This window comes from Uloborus diversus, chromosome 4 (assembly GCF_026930045.1).
Source record: "Uloborus diversus isolate 005 chromosome 4, Udiv.v.3.1, whole genome shotgun sequence".
Lineage (NCBI taxonomy): Eukaryota > Metazoa > Arthropoda > Arachnida > Araneae > Uloboridae > Uloborus > Uloborus diversus.
Genome location: NC_072734.1, coordinates 109,550,945 through 109,568,834, shown reverse-complemented (window position 1 = coordinate 109,568,834; position 17,890 = coordinate 109,550,945). Strand labels below are relative to the sequence as shown.

The window sequence follows — 17,890 nt, the reverse complement described above, 5'->3', positions numbered from 1 at the left end:
AGTAGAAAAACTATAATTTTCAAATACATAGCTACATCACATACTCGTTATTAGTTTTATCAAGCAGACGGTGTGGGTGGAGGGGGGGAATTGAATAGTCAAGTAAATCTGGTTCAAGAATCTACAAGCTGGTCTGTTTTTCTGCGATTTTTTTTACCAGATTCAATGATTATTTATTTAGTTTCCGAAATAGCTGTTACAGAGTAGACAAATGAACCATAGAAAATCTTGGGACATTAAAACAACCCCACCTTTAATGTAATTTTTAATTTTTTTGTTTTGGAAATTGCATTGTTAACATTTTTATGAAAAATATATATTTCAACTGATATATTATATTGTTGTTACATATTAGAACGATCTTAAATCACATTTTAAATCCTAATGATTTGAAGCTGGACAAGTCGTATTATTCTCCTTTTTGTTCCACAGCAAAATATTTTTGAACCCTTCACAAATTACTTATGAATAAACTATTTACACTTGATTTTATGCAATTAAATAGTTAGGAGGTTTTTCTCAATTTTCTGCAAAGTAGTTGCAATTCTTATAGTCGGTTTTGCTGGCGCAGAGAAAATTATTAATTATTTTAATTAATTTACTATCATTAGTATCTTTTGTTTCAGTGAAAATAGCTGCTTTTGTATTCGCTTCAAATGTCGATGACTATTAATGCAATGGGGTTGTTTCCGAAATTTTAAAAGTATTTTTTTTCTGAAACAGCATACTTAAAAACAGAGGATTTAACCATTTTTCAATAATTTGAAAAGTTTTAATATTTTTTACAATTATTTTAAACGGTGTAATTTTATTGTTTCGCTTCTGCCCATGACATCACAAATGATGAAATGCCATTCGCCGATGCCATTAGCACAGAGCATAATATTTGATTCGCTTCTGAATTATCATAAACTGGAAATGCGTAAGACAGCAAGCGTAAGCATTCAGTGCGCCAGTGGAGATGCGCCAAAGTACATCACTTGTGACGTCATAAAGACCACACCTCATTTTCAAAATCGGACATTTAAAAAAAAATAACTAAGAACTAAGCGTTGGGAAAATGAAAGTTTTTTCTCGCTCCATGTTATATGTTATTTATTTTTTGCATATTCTATCAATTTTAGTGACTAAGAGTAGTACTTTTGACCGAAGGAAACAACCCCATTTTTTAAATGAATATTTCTTTTCAGACACACAATGAAGTATGTGGAAAAAGGCCCGTGATTTGTCCTCATTGTAAAGCAGAAGTAAAAAGGGAACAGGTAAGGAAAACACTTAAAAATATTGGCTAAATACCTTATTTGGCTAAATCCAAAAATAGTCTGAGCTATGCAGAAATGTTTGCATTGGCAATATCACACCACGATTTTCCATCCAAAAATAGGTTGAATGCATGAAATTATATTATAAACTACTGAAATAAAAAATTAAGTTTTACATCAATATCAATTACCCCCGCCCATTGCTTATTATTTTTTAATAATATCCAAAAGTGATGAACAATGAAGGTGGTGCATCTCCAGATAGAAATATACATTATTTTATTTTTAGTCTTTACTAAATCTGTGAAAGTAGTTTGAACAAATGTAAGTAATAATAGGGGGAGTTTTCTTTACTGAAGATCTGCGATTCGACTTCTATGTAACGTGCGACGTGTCCAAGATGTTTTTAAAAAATCTTTTACAACGTTAAAAAAAAATTCAGACATAGAACTCATAAGAGTGAGTCCAATAATCTAGTTTTACACCGAAAAAAGTGAAAAATTGTAAAAGAAAACCCTAGAAAAAGAAAAGATTGTTTTAAGATGATTTGAAAAATATTTTAGGGGAGAATACAGCCCTAAGTGTCCCTTTTGGGCTACGATTGTTTATGTTTTTGAATTGTTCTCTTCTCTAGCCGCCCAGAACAATGTTAACGGTTTAACATATTGCTCCTACAAATCAAATCAAATTAGTGTCTATGAAACTGTCGAAAACTGAAACAAACAGTAAGAAGCTATCTCGAAAAAGTGGTGAGTGATGGGGAAAAACGGTGGACATATTTGGATTCAAGGTGTCATATTACATAAGAACCAGCAGGAAAGGTGTCAAAAGCACTTTGCATTTTTTTTTTTTTTTTTTTTTTTTTTTTTTTGTTCGTTTTGCAGTGCAGTGTTATCATACCTAACTCAGATCTCAGACGCTAACACAAAACACTACCTTTATTTACGTCCATCACAAGAAAAGTCCCCGCCGAAATGTCTGCGCCTGTCTATTTCCAGAGCAACGTGAGGTATGTCTCACTTATCCAAGGGAAGTTTAATGTTGGAAAAGCCAGTGCAAATGCTCAAAGGTGACAAGACGAGTGGCGAAACGGCGCCAAAAATCTTCGTGCTAACCTTAAAGAAAATGAACTAAGTCCGTTTCTATGGCAGTAGACGGGCTCAAACTTTACGGCAGAAGCTTTTCTCGTGTAGGGCAGACAGTACCTTACTCATATAAGTGTGGGAAAATGCATAAAAAGCTATTCATTTAAGAAGTATTAGTTCCAACCTCACCAATTCTTGAATCATTGATTATTTAATAGGCGTAAAGTGTGGGAAGTACTGTAAGGTCAACAACAAATTTTTTTTCAAATAAACTGTTATAAAAAAAAATTAATTTCGTGACAAGTAAAGACAAAAAAATTTAATTGTTTGCATATTCTCGAAATATAAGTTTTTTGTTTATTAATTTCAATATACTCTGACGGGCGATCCTAGACAAATTGTCCCGTGCGTAATGCCAAGTTTTTTATTTCATTCAGGTAACTATTAATTAAATATGGGATTAACTGTTATGCTTTGATAATACATTAAAGCATGTATTATTCCCCAACAGCATTATTTTTAAAGGCTTTGGTTAGCTTGCAAAGTTAGCTGGCAAAAATAAAACCCTTAGCGTTACGCACGGGACATTTTTTCGAGAATCGTCCTAAGGTATATGCATCAAAGGTAGGGGTGCACCCTAAGAGCTATGTAAATTCAAATCCACAAAGAACTCCTAAGAACGACACTCCTGAGAAACACCCCTAAAACTCCCCCGACCACTAAAATAGACAATGACACCCTCCCCCCCCCACTCTTCTTAGTGGTACCCCTGTCAAAGGTCATTCGAACCAATAAATATTTAAAAGTTCCTTGTTTTGAACATTATTTTTAATCTTCTAGCTCCTCAGACGATAATAACTCTGTTTCATAAATGAAAGTACATGAAGTAGTTAGCTATTATTGGATCAGACGAAGGCAGACGATCACGATCATGTCTGCACGCAGCTTTTATTGAAATGTCCTCTTCTTTAAAGATGTTAGCTCTGACCGTCACGTTTTTAACAAGTAGTTTGGTGCTTCGTGATTAATTCGTAACACAATTAATTCCTAACACCTGCTCGTGCTTTTGACCGAAGCATCCAATTACATTTACTCTCGTGCGCTTTCTGAACACGAAATAACATTTTTCTGAAGATTTCGATTGAGTATGGGATTTAAAATAAGTGAATGATTTTTCTTTTGGAAAGTTATATACACCTAGAATGTTCTGCAAAATTGATATTTATACAATACACTAGAAAATCGCCCGTCGAGGTATGACGGGTGAAAATTGCTTCAGCATTTGAACTATTGAATCACCTGTTTGATGATATTTTTGTATTTGAAATTTTTACCCTAACTCCAGTGGATGAACCCTAAACTCCAGTTAATAACGTTCACTGTTGACGATTTTTACGTTTCTTCACTCACCTAAAATGACCAGTAAAACAGTTAAGTTACCGGATCCAGTTCCGCCCTGTCAAAATAAAGCATTTCCCTGCATGTCAATTATCAAATTGTCATGTCGTGGCTCAAACTTCATTGTTGATGACGTCAGTGTTACTCGATCATTGGCTATTATTTATATGAGGATGTTTTCAAAAAGCCTGTGGCCAGTGTTGAACTTTAAATCAAGCAAAGTAGGCAAATTTAGTGTGGCGAATTTTGCATTTATAATTTATTTTTGTACTATTCTTGGAATAGATATGAGTAAAATTTAATTTTACATAGCGATTTCTTTCTTATCTTGGAAAAAAAAGGTTTTATACATTTTAAAACTTATGAAACAGTAGCAGTACCCGCACAGCGATGCCCGTGCTAAAAACTTAATGGAAGTCCGTTGAATAAAAAAAATTGTCGCCCCCTCCCCTTCTGATGTGAAATGATCGTCTTTCTTTGTATAAAATGCGTACACACCTTTTTAAAAAGAAAAAAAAACTATTTAAGTTTCTTTGGAGTTTAAAACTTTTCGTCAAATCATTAAATTAGATTTACAGTTGGCCGTGGTAGCCTGATCGGTAAGGCATTGGACTCGGGGCCGGAGGGTCTCGGGTTCGATCCTCGCTGGTCGAAGACCCACCGTCGTCATTTAAGGGGACTGGGCGACGTTAAATATGCTCGCGGTCTCAATGTCCTCCAAGTGAAACGATACCTCTGGGGGTGCTAGCACCAGCTAGCTATTAGCTCCTGGGCTAGTTCTAAATTCTCAGTAACTGTTCGATCCGGTGATGGTGCTGCCATCCATCGGTATATAAAATAATGGAGGCAAAGCACTTAGCATGTAGTCCTCGACATAAATACAGTTGTAGTCAGTTGTGACTCTGAATAGGAATAGGAATAGATTTACAGTTGCTTTAAAACTCGATTTAGAGAGTGAAGCGGTTTTTACTGCAATTTTAACTATTTCGCCAAATAAACAAAAAAAGACATCAAATTATATCTTTCAAATGTAAAATAATTCCGCGGCTCTATTGATTATCGCCAAACTTGCCCAGCAACCACGCTATCATAATCCATCCGTCTAACGAAAAAAAAAAAAAAAAACATTCCGTGGAACATTCAAAAATCATCATCAGAAAAAAGAAGAAAATGTCGTACATTTCACTCGGATAAAAACAAATCAAAAGTTTTTCTTTCAAAACAAATCGCCAAAACAATGAATTACATTAACGGTTGCCTTAAAACAATAATCCTAGACTGAACCTGCTCAGCGCCTAACGTGCCAAGCGACCACGCTACCGGAACCCAGCCTTTTTGCGAGTGAAGCGGATGTTTTTTCTTTGGAAATAATAAATGTTTCACCAAACAAACAAAAAGGTATAAAATCACATTAACAGTAGCTTTCAAATCTTTATACCTGTATATTAAGAGCTGCGTTGCCCGGCTTTTCCCGTTCTACCTTGAGACCAAAAATTGTGTCAAGTGAAATATATTAAACAATTAATTAAAAGAATAGCTTAAATAAAAGAAAAAAAACACCATGCAAAATTCGCAACTCCAACGAACTATAGGGGGCACTGAAGTCACTGTCTAATGGCGGAATTGAAAACTAAAACAAACGCACATGGTAACGAAGAAAATGCTAAAAGTGTTGTGATTTTTGTTCGTACGTATGATTTTTTCGCTTTATTCCTTTTAAATTAATTTTCAAAGTCTTGTGGATATTCTGGCCCACGTAGAAAGAAATGAGAATTCAAGAAGCATTACTAAACGTCAAAGATTAATGCAAACTACGTAGTTCGTAGTTCTAAGCAGCTATTTCCACGATGTTGAATTCGATATTTATCAATTCTTGATAAAACTAAATAATAATTGTAGCCTGACAAGAACAACAATTAATGCTAGAAAATTCAATATGACATTACAAATTATTATCGAAAGAAGATGATACTTCTTTGCCTTGCTTGGCTAGCGCTTATTTTTTTTCCATTTGTAGCTGAGTTATTTCTCTCGAATTCCCGAATCGGTTCATTTAAAAATTTTCTGTTTCGATTTTTCTAATTTCTGAGTTACGATTTAATTGTGTCATGTTATGCAAATCATCAACAAAATTCTCACGGATATATGGTGGTAGTTTTCTTTTCAGTTGATTGACCATTATTTCTTTTCAGTTGATTGACCATTATTTCTTTTCACTTATCGAATTCTGAAATCTTACTACCATTTTATTCCACTCATGATAAAAATTAAAAATGGTTTAACTAAAAACGCGAAATCTCGCCAAGGCTACTTTGCTCGCACAATACCAAAATTATAACCCTAAACAAATTTGGCGAAACCTTTCAGCTGAGAATAAAAGGAATAAAGTAAATTCTTTCTAGGTTAAACATTTTTCATTTTGTTCTACGATAATAAATCCAAGAAAATATTTTGCATACTGTCCATTCCAACTAAATGCTGCTGTAAAATATGATTAGTTACATTAATTTAAGATTAAAAAAAACTCATATTCTTACAAATTCATACAAAACAATAAAAAATTTTACCTGGTATAACGTTATCCAATTTTGTTAATCCAGAGTTTTCTTGTTTACGCGTCCACCATTTAATACTTTTTTGAAAGAAATAAGGAAAACTAACATTATTTTGAGAAGCTCGAGAATACTCTTAGGGGACGAATTAATTTCTGTAGCTGAAAGCAAACTAAGACACATCGATTGCGTTAATAAATACTCAGAACAAACTGCCTGTGTTTACGTCAACAGACACACATGGAACTAAAACGTGGCAATGTTTTAGTTCCATCGGCAGTTTTGTAAATCACCGCAAGGTAGCGTATTCGAGCGCTGGAGTTGCGAATTACCCTTCCAAACAATGACGACAGATATTAAAATACTTTTAAGAAATTAAAATGCGAAAGATGGATTTTAAAAGCGTTACCATGGAAACATGAAATAAAATAAGTTTAAGAAATCAGATGCAAAGGATTCAAAAAGAGTAACCATGCAAACGCGAAAATAAAATGGTTGACAACCTGAATCAAAATGACATACAGTGGCTCCCAAAAGTGTTCGTACACTTTGAAATTTTTTAGTAAAACCAAAATAACTCGAAACTGAATTCGAATATGAAGTCCAATATTTTTTCACATTATTCCTATGTCATTCTAAATACAACACATTGGTTTTTTCAAAATATTGACGGATCTTCTTTTTGAAATGGGTCAGAAAACGAAGAAACAGAGAAATAACACGCCACAAAAGTCATCGTACACTCAAATATTTTCGAATAAATTCATGATTAAAATTATCATATGCCGTTTTATTCATATTTTTGCATTGTTTTGACCCTTAAGAGTCATTTGGCTTTAATGTTTTGTTTATTTATTCCTTAATACTGTGCTTATTACTGTAAAATGGCTGGTATTCGTAAAAAACCGCAAACACCACTCAAAATTTGAATTTTTTTTTCCCCACAGTAGTGGTAAATTGGTTTGAAATGTATCTAAATTAGTTAATTTATTTGTTTGTATAGTAAAGTGCTTGATAAAATACTTTAAAGAAAGGAATCGGACCGAAAACAAGGTAAGAAAAGGTCAACCGGCAAAGTTGACAAAACGTGATCGGAGATTTAAAGTTAAAAAATTTATGAAAAATACAAATTTGAGTGCTGTAAAAGTTTCTGCAGAGTTAAATGAAATATTTTACATTTACTTTTCACCTAAAGTTGTTCGCCAAGTTCTCTGATTAGCTGGATTAAATGGGACCTCTTCCCGCATAAAAATTTTCTTGTTCGCTCGAAAAACAGTAAGTTTACGCTTTCAGTCGAAAAATCAATGATAAATAAACTCAAAACGTTTTTGTACAACGTCCTACTTATAGATGAAAATAAATTCAACATTTTGGGTTAAATTGCTGTATAATTGTAAATGGAAGAAAAAAAATGAGGAATTTAATCTTAAGAACTTAGTTGGATCAGTTAATCAGGACTTTGAAGATGTTCTTGTGTGAGGGTGCATCTCAGCATCAGGACTTGGAAATTTGGAATTTTTTGGTGAAATAATGGATTATGCTGGTCCTTTAAATATTCTAAAAACCAATTTTGAACTCTTAGCCAAAAATTTGGTTATTGGAAACAACTTTGTTTTTTTATCAAGATAACGATAAGAAGCACACGGTTTTCAACGTTTGCGTCTAGTGCCTCGAAAATTGTCCTAAAGTTTAGAAAATACCCCCTCAATCTTCAGATTTTGAATTATTGTAACGTATTTAGAGATATCTGGAGGCTAGATTACGAAAATAGGGCTTTAAAACGAAAATAGAGCTAAAAACAGTAAGACTCGAAGTGTGGTTGAACACTTACTCAGAAATTACGCAAAAAAAAAAAAAAAAAAAAAAAAAAAAAAAAAAAAAAAAAAAGAAAGAAAGAAAAAGAATGAAATTTATTCCCAGATGTTTAAAAGTTGTTATGAATACTGTATGATATTCTACTAATTAATAACTTAATCAATAGTTAGATTATTCAATAATATACAGACATTTTATAAAGTGTACGAAGACTTTTGTAAGATAAAATTTCTGGCACTTTTTGGTTTTTGATTTTTAAAAAATTAAGTTTTAATATTATTTAAAAACTTTTCATGTAGTTTTGTTAAAATCATAGATCTTATAATTAATTACCTATTCCGAAAAATTAATTCTAACCAATGGATTGGGACCTATTTCGTTGAAAATCGTAGGTGTACGAAGACTTTTGGGAGCCACTGTATTTCGAAATTGATTTAAAAACGCTTGTAACTTTTTTTCCTTTGTAGATAGAAGCTAATTTTTTTTCGACCAACGGTCGAGAGAGATCTGGAGTAAAAAATCTCGCTTTTTCCAATGCTGTCAAAAAGAAAACTGTGGGACAATTCCTTCACTTTTTATTGATAGATTTAATGAAGAAAGTATTGCCTAAATTTCAGCTAAGCCTGAAAAAGTTCAAGCTAAAAACGCAAATTACTCCTGGCGTAATTAAGTTAGAGCATTGAAATAAATTGTTTAAAACGCATTAAATTCTACCCTTTTTAGCGATATCTAATATTAATATGTGCAAGTGATTTTTCACCCTTTTAATAGCCAATAATAGGCAATTTACGTGAAATTTGGGTCTAAATTGGAATAAAAAAAGAACTATTTATCGGATTTTTTTCGAATTATAGCCTATGTTACTCAGTAAGAAAAAGCACCTTTCATATAATGAAAGAATTTTTCAAATAGGTGCAGTGGTTCCGGAGATTACCTCGAACATATAAACACACAAAAATCCGCCCTCTCTCATTATAATATTAGTAAAGATTTTCTAGATGTAAGCAGGTACAAGTGTATCAAGTCATCTGCCATTCAACATATCAGGTTGCTCAATGGCACCACAAAACTCAATTTTTCGCTATATATTGAGTAACTTGATAGCTAAAGCGATAGATCACTAGCTGCACCAACACTTATATATCTATACTATTAATTTTTGTGCGTGTCTGTGTGTCTGCAACCTTACATCCTGCGGACTGCGAATCTCTATTAGGTCAATACTGGTGCTATTGATACGGGACATCCGGGGGAAGCCATTCCACCCTGTCTCACTCCTCTAAAATTTAAGGGGCCGGTAATCAGGGTGAAAAAATTCTTCATTCAATAAATTTTGTCTGACGATTCGCCTAATTTGAAAAACAAATTGCAATATTGCAATTTTTAAATGTCCTTTTTTCACTAAATGAACTTTTGTGTGTATACCTGTTTTTCATAATTCGGCAAAGTTTGAAGTTCCATTTCAGAAATAGAGAATTTCCGTCCTCCCAAAAATGTTCAGGTTCTCCTGTCTTAAATGCGTGCCAATCAAAATTACTACATAAATGTTAGCATTTTCTTCGAAAAAATTTAAAGCAGCGGGGTTCCAACCTTTCCTCCCTCTTTCAAAACCCGAAAGAAGTAGACGAACCCCTGGTAAATCCTCATATACATAATAACGCTCCTGACTTCATCAACAATGAAACTCCCGCCACGGCATGATAATTTGATAATGTGTTTTGGTAATGTTTAACATGCAGGGAAAGGCTCTATTGCGACAAGGCTGAACTCGATCCGGCAACCTAACTATTTTACTGCCAAGGCTGTGTCATTTCAGGGGAATGAAGAAACGAAAAAGTGGTCAACAATGAAGAACGATACCTACTGGAGTTAAAGGGGGGGTTAATCCAATGGAGTTAGGGTTAAAATTTCAACTATCAAAACATCACCAAACAGGTAGTTGCTTCGTTCAAATGTCGTAGAAACAATTTTCACTCGTCATACCTTGACGGGCGATTTTCTAGTTAAGTAATAAGCAACAAGCAAAAAAAGAAAAATTTCACACACAATAAAATTTGGAGAATGTTTTTTAAACAATATTGCTCAACAGTTCATTATGAGAACGAAAAGGTAATTGCAAAATATAAAAGCACAATTATTTCTACACAAAAAAAAAGGCCTGAAAATGAATTCAAAACTAATTCAACAAAGAACAAACCCAGTGATTATTTTTTGAGATTCAGACAACTTTGAAAAAACTTTTCATGGGATAGTTATAGAAGAAAGAAGCTCAAAGCTTGACTCAAATATTTGCCAGTTTTACATTAAGTTCAGCATTTAATTAGCTTCTGATTTGTCCTTTTTCTCGTGAAACGTTGTCTAAAATGGTAATAAAATTTAAAAAGTATTTTTCTGACGGCAAGAGATGTTTATGATATGACAGACACAAAAGATGTCTAAAACAAATGTTCATGACTAAATCTGGTATGACCAATACGAAGACGGGCTATTATAACTTGTTCTCTTCTGGTGATCTTTGATGACTTAAAACCTAATAATATATTGAATTGATAAATATCGAATTCAACATCGTGGAAATGGCTGCTTAAATTACGAACTACGTAGTTTGCATTGATATTTGATGTTTAGTAATACTTCTTGAATTCTCATTTCTTTCTATGTGGTACCAGAATATCAACAAGACTTTGAAAATTAATTTATTACCTTTGAAAATTAATTTCTCATTTCTTTCTATGTGGTACCAGAATATCAACAAGACTTTGAAAATTAATTTAAAAAGAATAAAGCGAAAAAATCATGCATACGAACAAAATTTACTAGGCTTATTAGCATTTTCTTCGTTACCACGTGCGTTTGTTTTACCTTTTTCGTCCGCCATTAGAAAGTGGCTGCAGTGCCCCCTATAGTTCCTTGGAGTTGCAAATTTGCTTTGTATTTATCCTTTTTCACATCTAAACATTGTCGAAAAGGGTAATAAAGTTTCAAGTGTATTTTTCTGACATAAGAGAGTGTCTATGACAAACACAAAAGATGTCTTAAACAAATGTCCATAACCAATATGACCAATACCAAGACGGGCTATTATAACTTGTTCTCTTCTGGTAATCTTCGATTATTTAAAACCTATCGTCGAAGGCTGTATGGAGTAAGAAACAAACAAATAACTGATGAATAAAAAACGCTCAGCAAGGATGTTAAAATTCCGCCTTTACAATTTTTTATTTCGCGAACCCCCTTTATATCTCACGCGAACCACCGGTTGGAAACCGATGCTTTAAAGCAGAGGTTCCCAACCGGTGGTTCGCGAACCCCCAGGGGTTCGCGAGGTGCAGGAAGGGGGTTCGCGAAAATTTCGGTGCAATGGCGGATTTTTCCTAGTTTGGTAAAAAAATTATAAAATATTCAATTTGCACACATAGTCACTAAATTTTTTTTTTAAATTTGAAAACGCGCCAGACTCTTGTATTAAGCTCAAAAAAAAAAAAAATCTTTCAGCGGTTTTATAATCTTGGTTAAAAAGAAATTTTCTCATTTTTTTTTTCGATAGAGAACAAAAAGAGATATCCTTCCTTCTTTATTGCGAGGCGCCATGCAGAAACGTTGTATTAAGCTGTGGCGGGGATCACGATGACCTTAAAAAGGCGCCATCGCGTGGAGTCAATCAAACAATATACATAATATACATATGTCGAAAAAAATAAAGAATTCTCAAACAATGCATCATAGGGGTATTATTTCTAATCTGGTTGAAATATAACTCGGGAATTTCCGTCGAATTCAGTCATCGAATAGCAGACATGACAGCAAAAGGCTCCAAACTTAAAATTTATTACTGGATTTTACCCATCTGTTCGTTTTCAAAAATATATAACATCAGCATGCTCATAGTTCTGGGGAAATAGTTGTTAACAGACGTATTTAGAGATACTTTAGAGATGCTTGAAAACAAGTTATTTTGTTTGCAATTGGTTTTGCTACGTGAACTTGCTACTCTGTTTGTGAAGTTATAATCGTGTTGGTAATTTTTATGATTTAATAACTTTCTGCTGTTATGGATCGATGGTTGAAAACTGGTAGGTTGGTTGAGCGACAAATGGACAAGCAGTCAATCGATCAACCCTCAACATCAGCAGTAACTTTCGAATCAACACAGGATATTGAAATAGATAGCTGTAATGAACTGCCGCCTCCCCCGACTAAACAGAAAAGTGAACTAGGGGAGAAAAAAGGAAAAAAGCGAAAATATGACAGTGACTATTTACAAATGGGCTTTCATTTTACTGGAGAAGAGTCTGAACCTAGACCGCTTTGTCTTCTCTGCAACGAAGTTCTAGCGAACAGCAGTTTGAAACCGTCACTTCTGAGAAGACACCTCGAAGCAAAGCATCCGATACACAAGGACAAACCTATCGAATATTTTAAAAGAAAATTGGAATATAATAAAAGTGTAGCGTCTCTACGTTCCTGTTAGAATCCAACGAAGATATTAAAATGGCCCTTGAAGCTTCATATCGAGTCAGTTATAGAATTGCAAGATCTGGACAGCCACATACAATTGCAGAAAATTTAATTGGACCGTGTGCTAAAGATATTGCTAAGTGTATGCTGGGAGAAAAGTCAGCAAAAAAAATTGACCTGGTTCTGCTATCAAACAACACAGTATCACGCAGAATTACTGATTTGGCAAGTAATGTGGAGAAAGAAACTGTGAATAGAATAAAAGAGAATAATTTTGCGATCCAGCTTGATGAGTCGACTGATGTAGCAAACGCTGCAATATTACTTGTCTATGTTAGGTATATTTTTAACGATACAATTAAAGAAGATGTACTATTTGCAAAACCTTTGAAAACCAACACAACTGGAGAAGCAATTTTCGAACTGGTCAACAGTTACTTTGAAGAAAATGGAATAGATTGGTCTTTGTGTATGGGTGTGTGCACGGATGGTGCAAAATCAATGACAGGAAAATTTGTTGGCTTTGTGGTGCGAGTAAAGAAGATCAACGAGAAAATTGAATGGACTCATTGTTGCATTCATAGACAAGCATTAGCATGTAAGCGTATTCCCGCAGAATTATCCGCTACTTTGAATGATGCGGTAAAAATTGTAAATTTCATAAAATCACGTGCCACAAACTGCCGTCTATTTCACGCGCTTTGTGAGGAATTGAGAAGCCTTCATGTTACTTTACTTCTTCACACAGAAGTTAGATGGCTTTCCCGTGGCAAAGATTTGACACGCTTATTTGAATTGAAGTCAGAAGTCCAAGCATTTTTTGTTGATCATCCATTTCACTTGTCCACTTACATATTCGATCCTCTTTGGATGCAAAGGCTTGCATATTTAGCTGACATCTTTTCAAAATTAAATGAATTAAGTCTATCCTTGCAAGGTGCAGTTGTTAATATTTTCGTTGTATATGATAAAATTGAAGCTATGGTAATAAAATTGAATTTCTGGATCCAATGCCTGGAAATGGGTGAGTTTTCTTGTTTCACTTCTCTTAGTAGTTTTTTATCAGAAAACTCAATGAAACTTGATGAAAGCGTTAAAAGAAATGTATGTGAACATCTGCAACATCTTGAACTAACTTTTGACGAGTATTTTCCTAATAGGCGTAACGTCCCTCTCTCAAACAACTGGATACGCAATCCTTTTGAAGGAAATCCATGCTTAGAGAACACTCTGACATTACCTGAAAAGGAAATGCTCATCGAGTTATCCTGTGATAATTCATTGAAAACTACCTTTAAAGAGCTCTCGTTAATTGACTTCTGGCTCAGTGTAAGAAATGACTATACCGTTTTGTCCAAAAAAGCAATTCGAATTTTATTACCATTTTGTACAACATATCTGTGCGAGAAAGGATTTTCCTCCTATACTTATCTCAAAGATAAATACCGAAGCAGATTGAATGCAGAGCCTGATTTAACACTCGAACTGTCAGACACTGAACCAAACTTTCAGTTTCTTTGTTCCGTCAAACAGCCACAAATATCGCATTAAGGATTTTTTTCCCCAATTTAAAGTATGCTTAAAAAAATAGTTGGTTTATAAAACTTCTTGTTTATAATTTTTCTTGTAGATGTAGTTTTAACTTTTTATTAATGTTTGCACTTAATGATATTTTACAATTATATTTTTGTTTATTGCAATCAAATGCTGCAAAAAATGGAAAGCAAACATGCTGTTTTTTTAATTGTTTCTTACATGTTACTAATTTCAACATCAGGGGGTTCGCGAACTTTTTTGCCTGTTCCAAGGGGTTCGCAAAGAGAAAAAGGTTGGGAACCGCTGCTTTAAAGCAATGGCATTCTTATAAAAGAAAAATGCATAACTTATACTAATTTTTATTAGCACATGGATGTTTTTGCGAACAAGTTAATAGCTATTTTCCTCAAGAAAGGAGTCAAATAGGAACGACCAAATTTAAATGAAACGTATTCTAACTCGCTAAATGGTCTTTGCATCAGGAAGTTGAATAATATTAGCAATTCGAAACAGCAATAAAAAAGCAGTAAAGTAAAGCTTAAACTTTTTCTTGGGATTTACCGAACAAGTTTTAAACAAGTTGTCTTCTGTTTAAAAAGTTTGTTGTTACCTGATTATTAATTCAGACAAGGTGAAATGTGATGAGGTGAAAATCATTTTCTTGGGGATGAAAAGCAAAACATTACTAATATAACTTCAGCAATGATTGTTTTGTGTGTAAACTGTTTCGACTAATTTGACCTCTATGAGATTGTATATTATTCTCCAAACATAAACAATTGCTGAATTTACAACCATTACAGTATATATTAGCTGTTATGGGAACTGGGGTGAATATTTTTGTTTGATTTTTTAATGTGTGTTTCACATTATTATTTTTTTTTCACAGCGATTTCAGTACTTTAATCTGTATTTAAAATTGTTATAATGTTTTTAATTATGGCAGCAACTAAAAATCGCCAAACTTGGCGGAATTGAAACTTATTTTAGTCATCTTCAGAGATATTTAGCGAGACATTTTTTAAGAATTCAATTCCAGAAACTGAATAGATTTTTACGATGTTTAAGAAGTGAAAAACTCTTTAAATTTCTAAACATTTCCGTGGATGGAGTTTTGCGCGGTCAATATGAGTGTGAATCTACTAATAAAATGTCGCAGACACACATATGTATACTAGGGTCGATCCAGAAAAAGGTTCCCATTAATTTTAAATAGACAAAAAATTTTATTCTCATAGAAATTTACATCGTTGGAAAGATAAAACTTTCCTCTATTGTTCTACATAATCGCTCTCTTTTGCTGCACATTTTTGTAGACGGTACTCCAATTTCTGTATTCCATTATATAGAACACTGTCGCCAAACCATTGAGGAAACGTTTAAACTCTATTTTGACTTCATCGTTACTACGGAAGTGTTGGCCACTCAAAAGTGTTCCTTTAACTTCCCCCAATCATCAGCTCAGACTCAGGCGAGCTATCCAGAACCACCGGAGAAAACGGCTGACAGCCCGTGTGACTCTGCTTCACGACAACGCACGAAACCCAGGAACTTTTGGTCATGCCCCATCCACCACAGTCCGGACCTCGCGCCTGGTGATTATCACTTTTCCCCAAGTTGAAGAAACACTTGCGTGGCCATCGCTTCCGTAGTGACGATGATGTCAAAGAAGAGGTTAAACGTTTCTTCAACGATTTGGCGGCGGAGTTCGATGATATTGGAATGTAGAAATTGGAGCACCGTCTACAAAATGTGTAAAAAAAGATGTCGATTATGTAAAAAAGAAAATAGAGGAAAGTTTCATCTTTCCAACGATGTAAATTTCAATGAGAATAAATTTTTTTGCCTATTTGTAAAATTGATGGGAACCTTATTTCTGGATCGACCCTCGCAATCCTACGCAACTTGAAATATATTGAAACTCATGTCGTAACATTTAACAATGTCTAAATAAAGAAACCAGGGTGCCACACGAATTGTATAGTAATGAAAATAATAATTATAATGAATAGGTAGCAATCAAAAGAGCACAGCAAAGCTTTTTTTAAAAAAAAATTACGCAAAAACTATTTGCCCTTACCTCCCCGTCATCGAATTACAAGGTCTTAAAATCTTTCGAAATTCAAGGTCTTGGCGAAAATGGAAGATATTACATACCTTAATCGTCTGCATGTGACAGCACATCCATTTACAAAGCATGTGAAAGGTGTCTTCCGTTTCTCACCGGAACTTACAAAATTTGGCAATTTTTCTTAAAAAATTGAACAGACTTGAAGATCTTATATTTCAATACTGGTGGTACTCCAAAAAGTTGTTTTATTAAGCTCTCCTTAGGACTTATTTCGATTCTTTTTTCTTTTTTTACTACACCATTGTAAAGTTTCCCGGTAAATGTGTAGTAAGGAAAGTACATTACACACATGCTAGAAAAGTTTTTTTTCCCCTCAGCTTTAGACAGAACAATATGTAATTATAAAATCATTTCTTCTTTTTAAAGCTTCCATCTCATGAAGTTTCTTGTCCAATGAAGCCCAGATGCTGTCCTCTTTCAGAAGCTGGATGTAATTTTAAAGTAAGTTGCATTATTGTAGCATTAATAAATGCTATCAATGAAAAATGAACTTTGTGTTTTCAAAAATTGTCCTGTGGACTATTTAACTATTGAAGATTTTCGACTTCTAGGGCAATGCAGAAGAGTTAGAGGAACATTCCAGTAATATACAAAACCATGTGCAAGTCCTTTCAGAAGCCATGACACAGTACAGAATGAATATTAAGGTGACGGTTGCATGATTTTCTATAATGTTTTCATTAGTAACAATGAAGCTGAAAGTCTCTCTGTCTGGATGTCTGTGACGCGCATAGCGCCTAGACCGTTCGGTGGATTTTCATGAAACTTGGCACAAAACTAGTTTGTAGCATAAGGGTGTACACCTCGAAGCGATTTTTCGAAAATTCGATTTTGTTCTTTTTCTATTCCAATTTTAAGCCACCATTGGTGAATTTAATTCCTCTGCAGCAATACCGAGCGAATTACCATAACATGGACGAGTAAATTATCATAACATGAATGAGCAAATTATCATGACATTAACGATCAAATTAACATAGCTTATTGGCGAGAGTTTCATCGTCCATTATTTGTAAATATACAGGCGAACCAAATGACTTTTTAATTTTCTACTACGGGCAAAGCCGTGAGGGTACCGCTAGTTAGAAATAAATACTCGAGGCATGAGTTGAGTTTTTAAAAATGAAGTTCAGAAAAAAAAACTGAGCATAGGGGGGTCATTGTGCTAAATAATTTTTTTGTAATCAGAAAGTAAAATGTGTGTTTGATAGTGAAAACTGGTAAGCATCAGCAAGCAAGTTATAGTTTTTGCTCGCTTTAAAACAGTGGTTTCCTACCGGTGGTCCATAAGAACCTTGATGGTCCACGAAGGACTCTGATGACTACTCATAAAAAAATTAATTTCTTCTCGTGATTAAATCAAAATAACGACTTTCGCTGAAAAAGATAAAGTAAATAAAAATACTCTCTGTAAAAATCAGATATGTTCTGAATTATAATTGGCATCATTATAAGAACACATTGACAGCTCTTACGGAGAAGAAGGGAGAGGGGGGGGAGGGGAGCGCAACTGCCGTCTCACTTTTCCGAGTTAAAAATTAACGATCGATTGAAAAAGATTTTTTTACTCGGTGGATTTATTTATTTCACGAGAATAAAAACTGAAAATTCCAAGTAAATGAACTTTTCTCATATTTTTTTTCATTAGAATGC

The 17,890-nt window shown here is 33.9% G+C and overlaps 1 protein-coding gene across 1 annotated transcript in view; it reads left to right on the top strand.

Annotated features, from left to right (window-relative positions):
• The window catches only part of LOC129219849 (TNF receptor-associated factor 6-like), a 67,330-nt gene extending 50,393 nt beyond the window's left edge, over positions 1 to 16,937 (top strand). The window contains exons 5-7 of the mRNA XM_054854159.1: positions 1,191 to 1,262; positions 16,604 to 16,678; positions 16,789 to 16,937. Of these exons, the coding sequence (XP_054710134.1) occupies positions 1,191 to 1,262; positions 16,604 to 16,678; positions 16,789 to 16,899 (258 nt within the window). The 3' untranslated portion in view covers positions 16,900 to 16,937. The remainder of the gene's footprint in view (positions 1 to 1,190; positions 1,263 to 16,603; positions 16,679 to 16,788) is intronic.
• Positions 16,938 to 17,890: the final 953 nt, after the last annotated feature.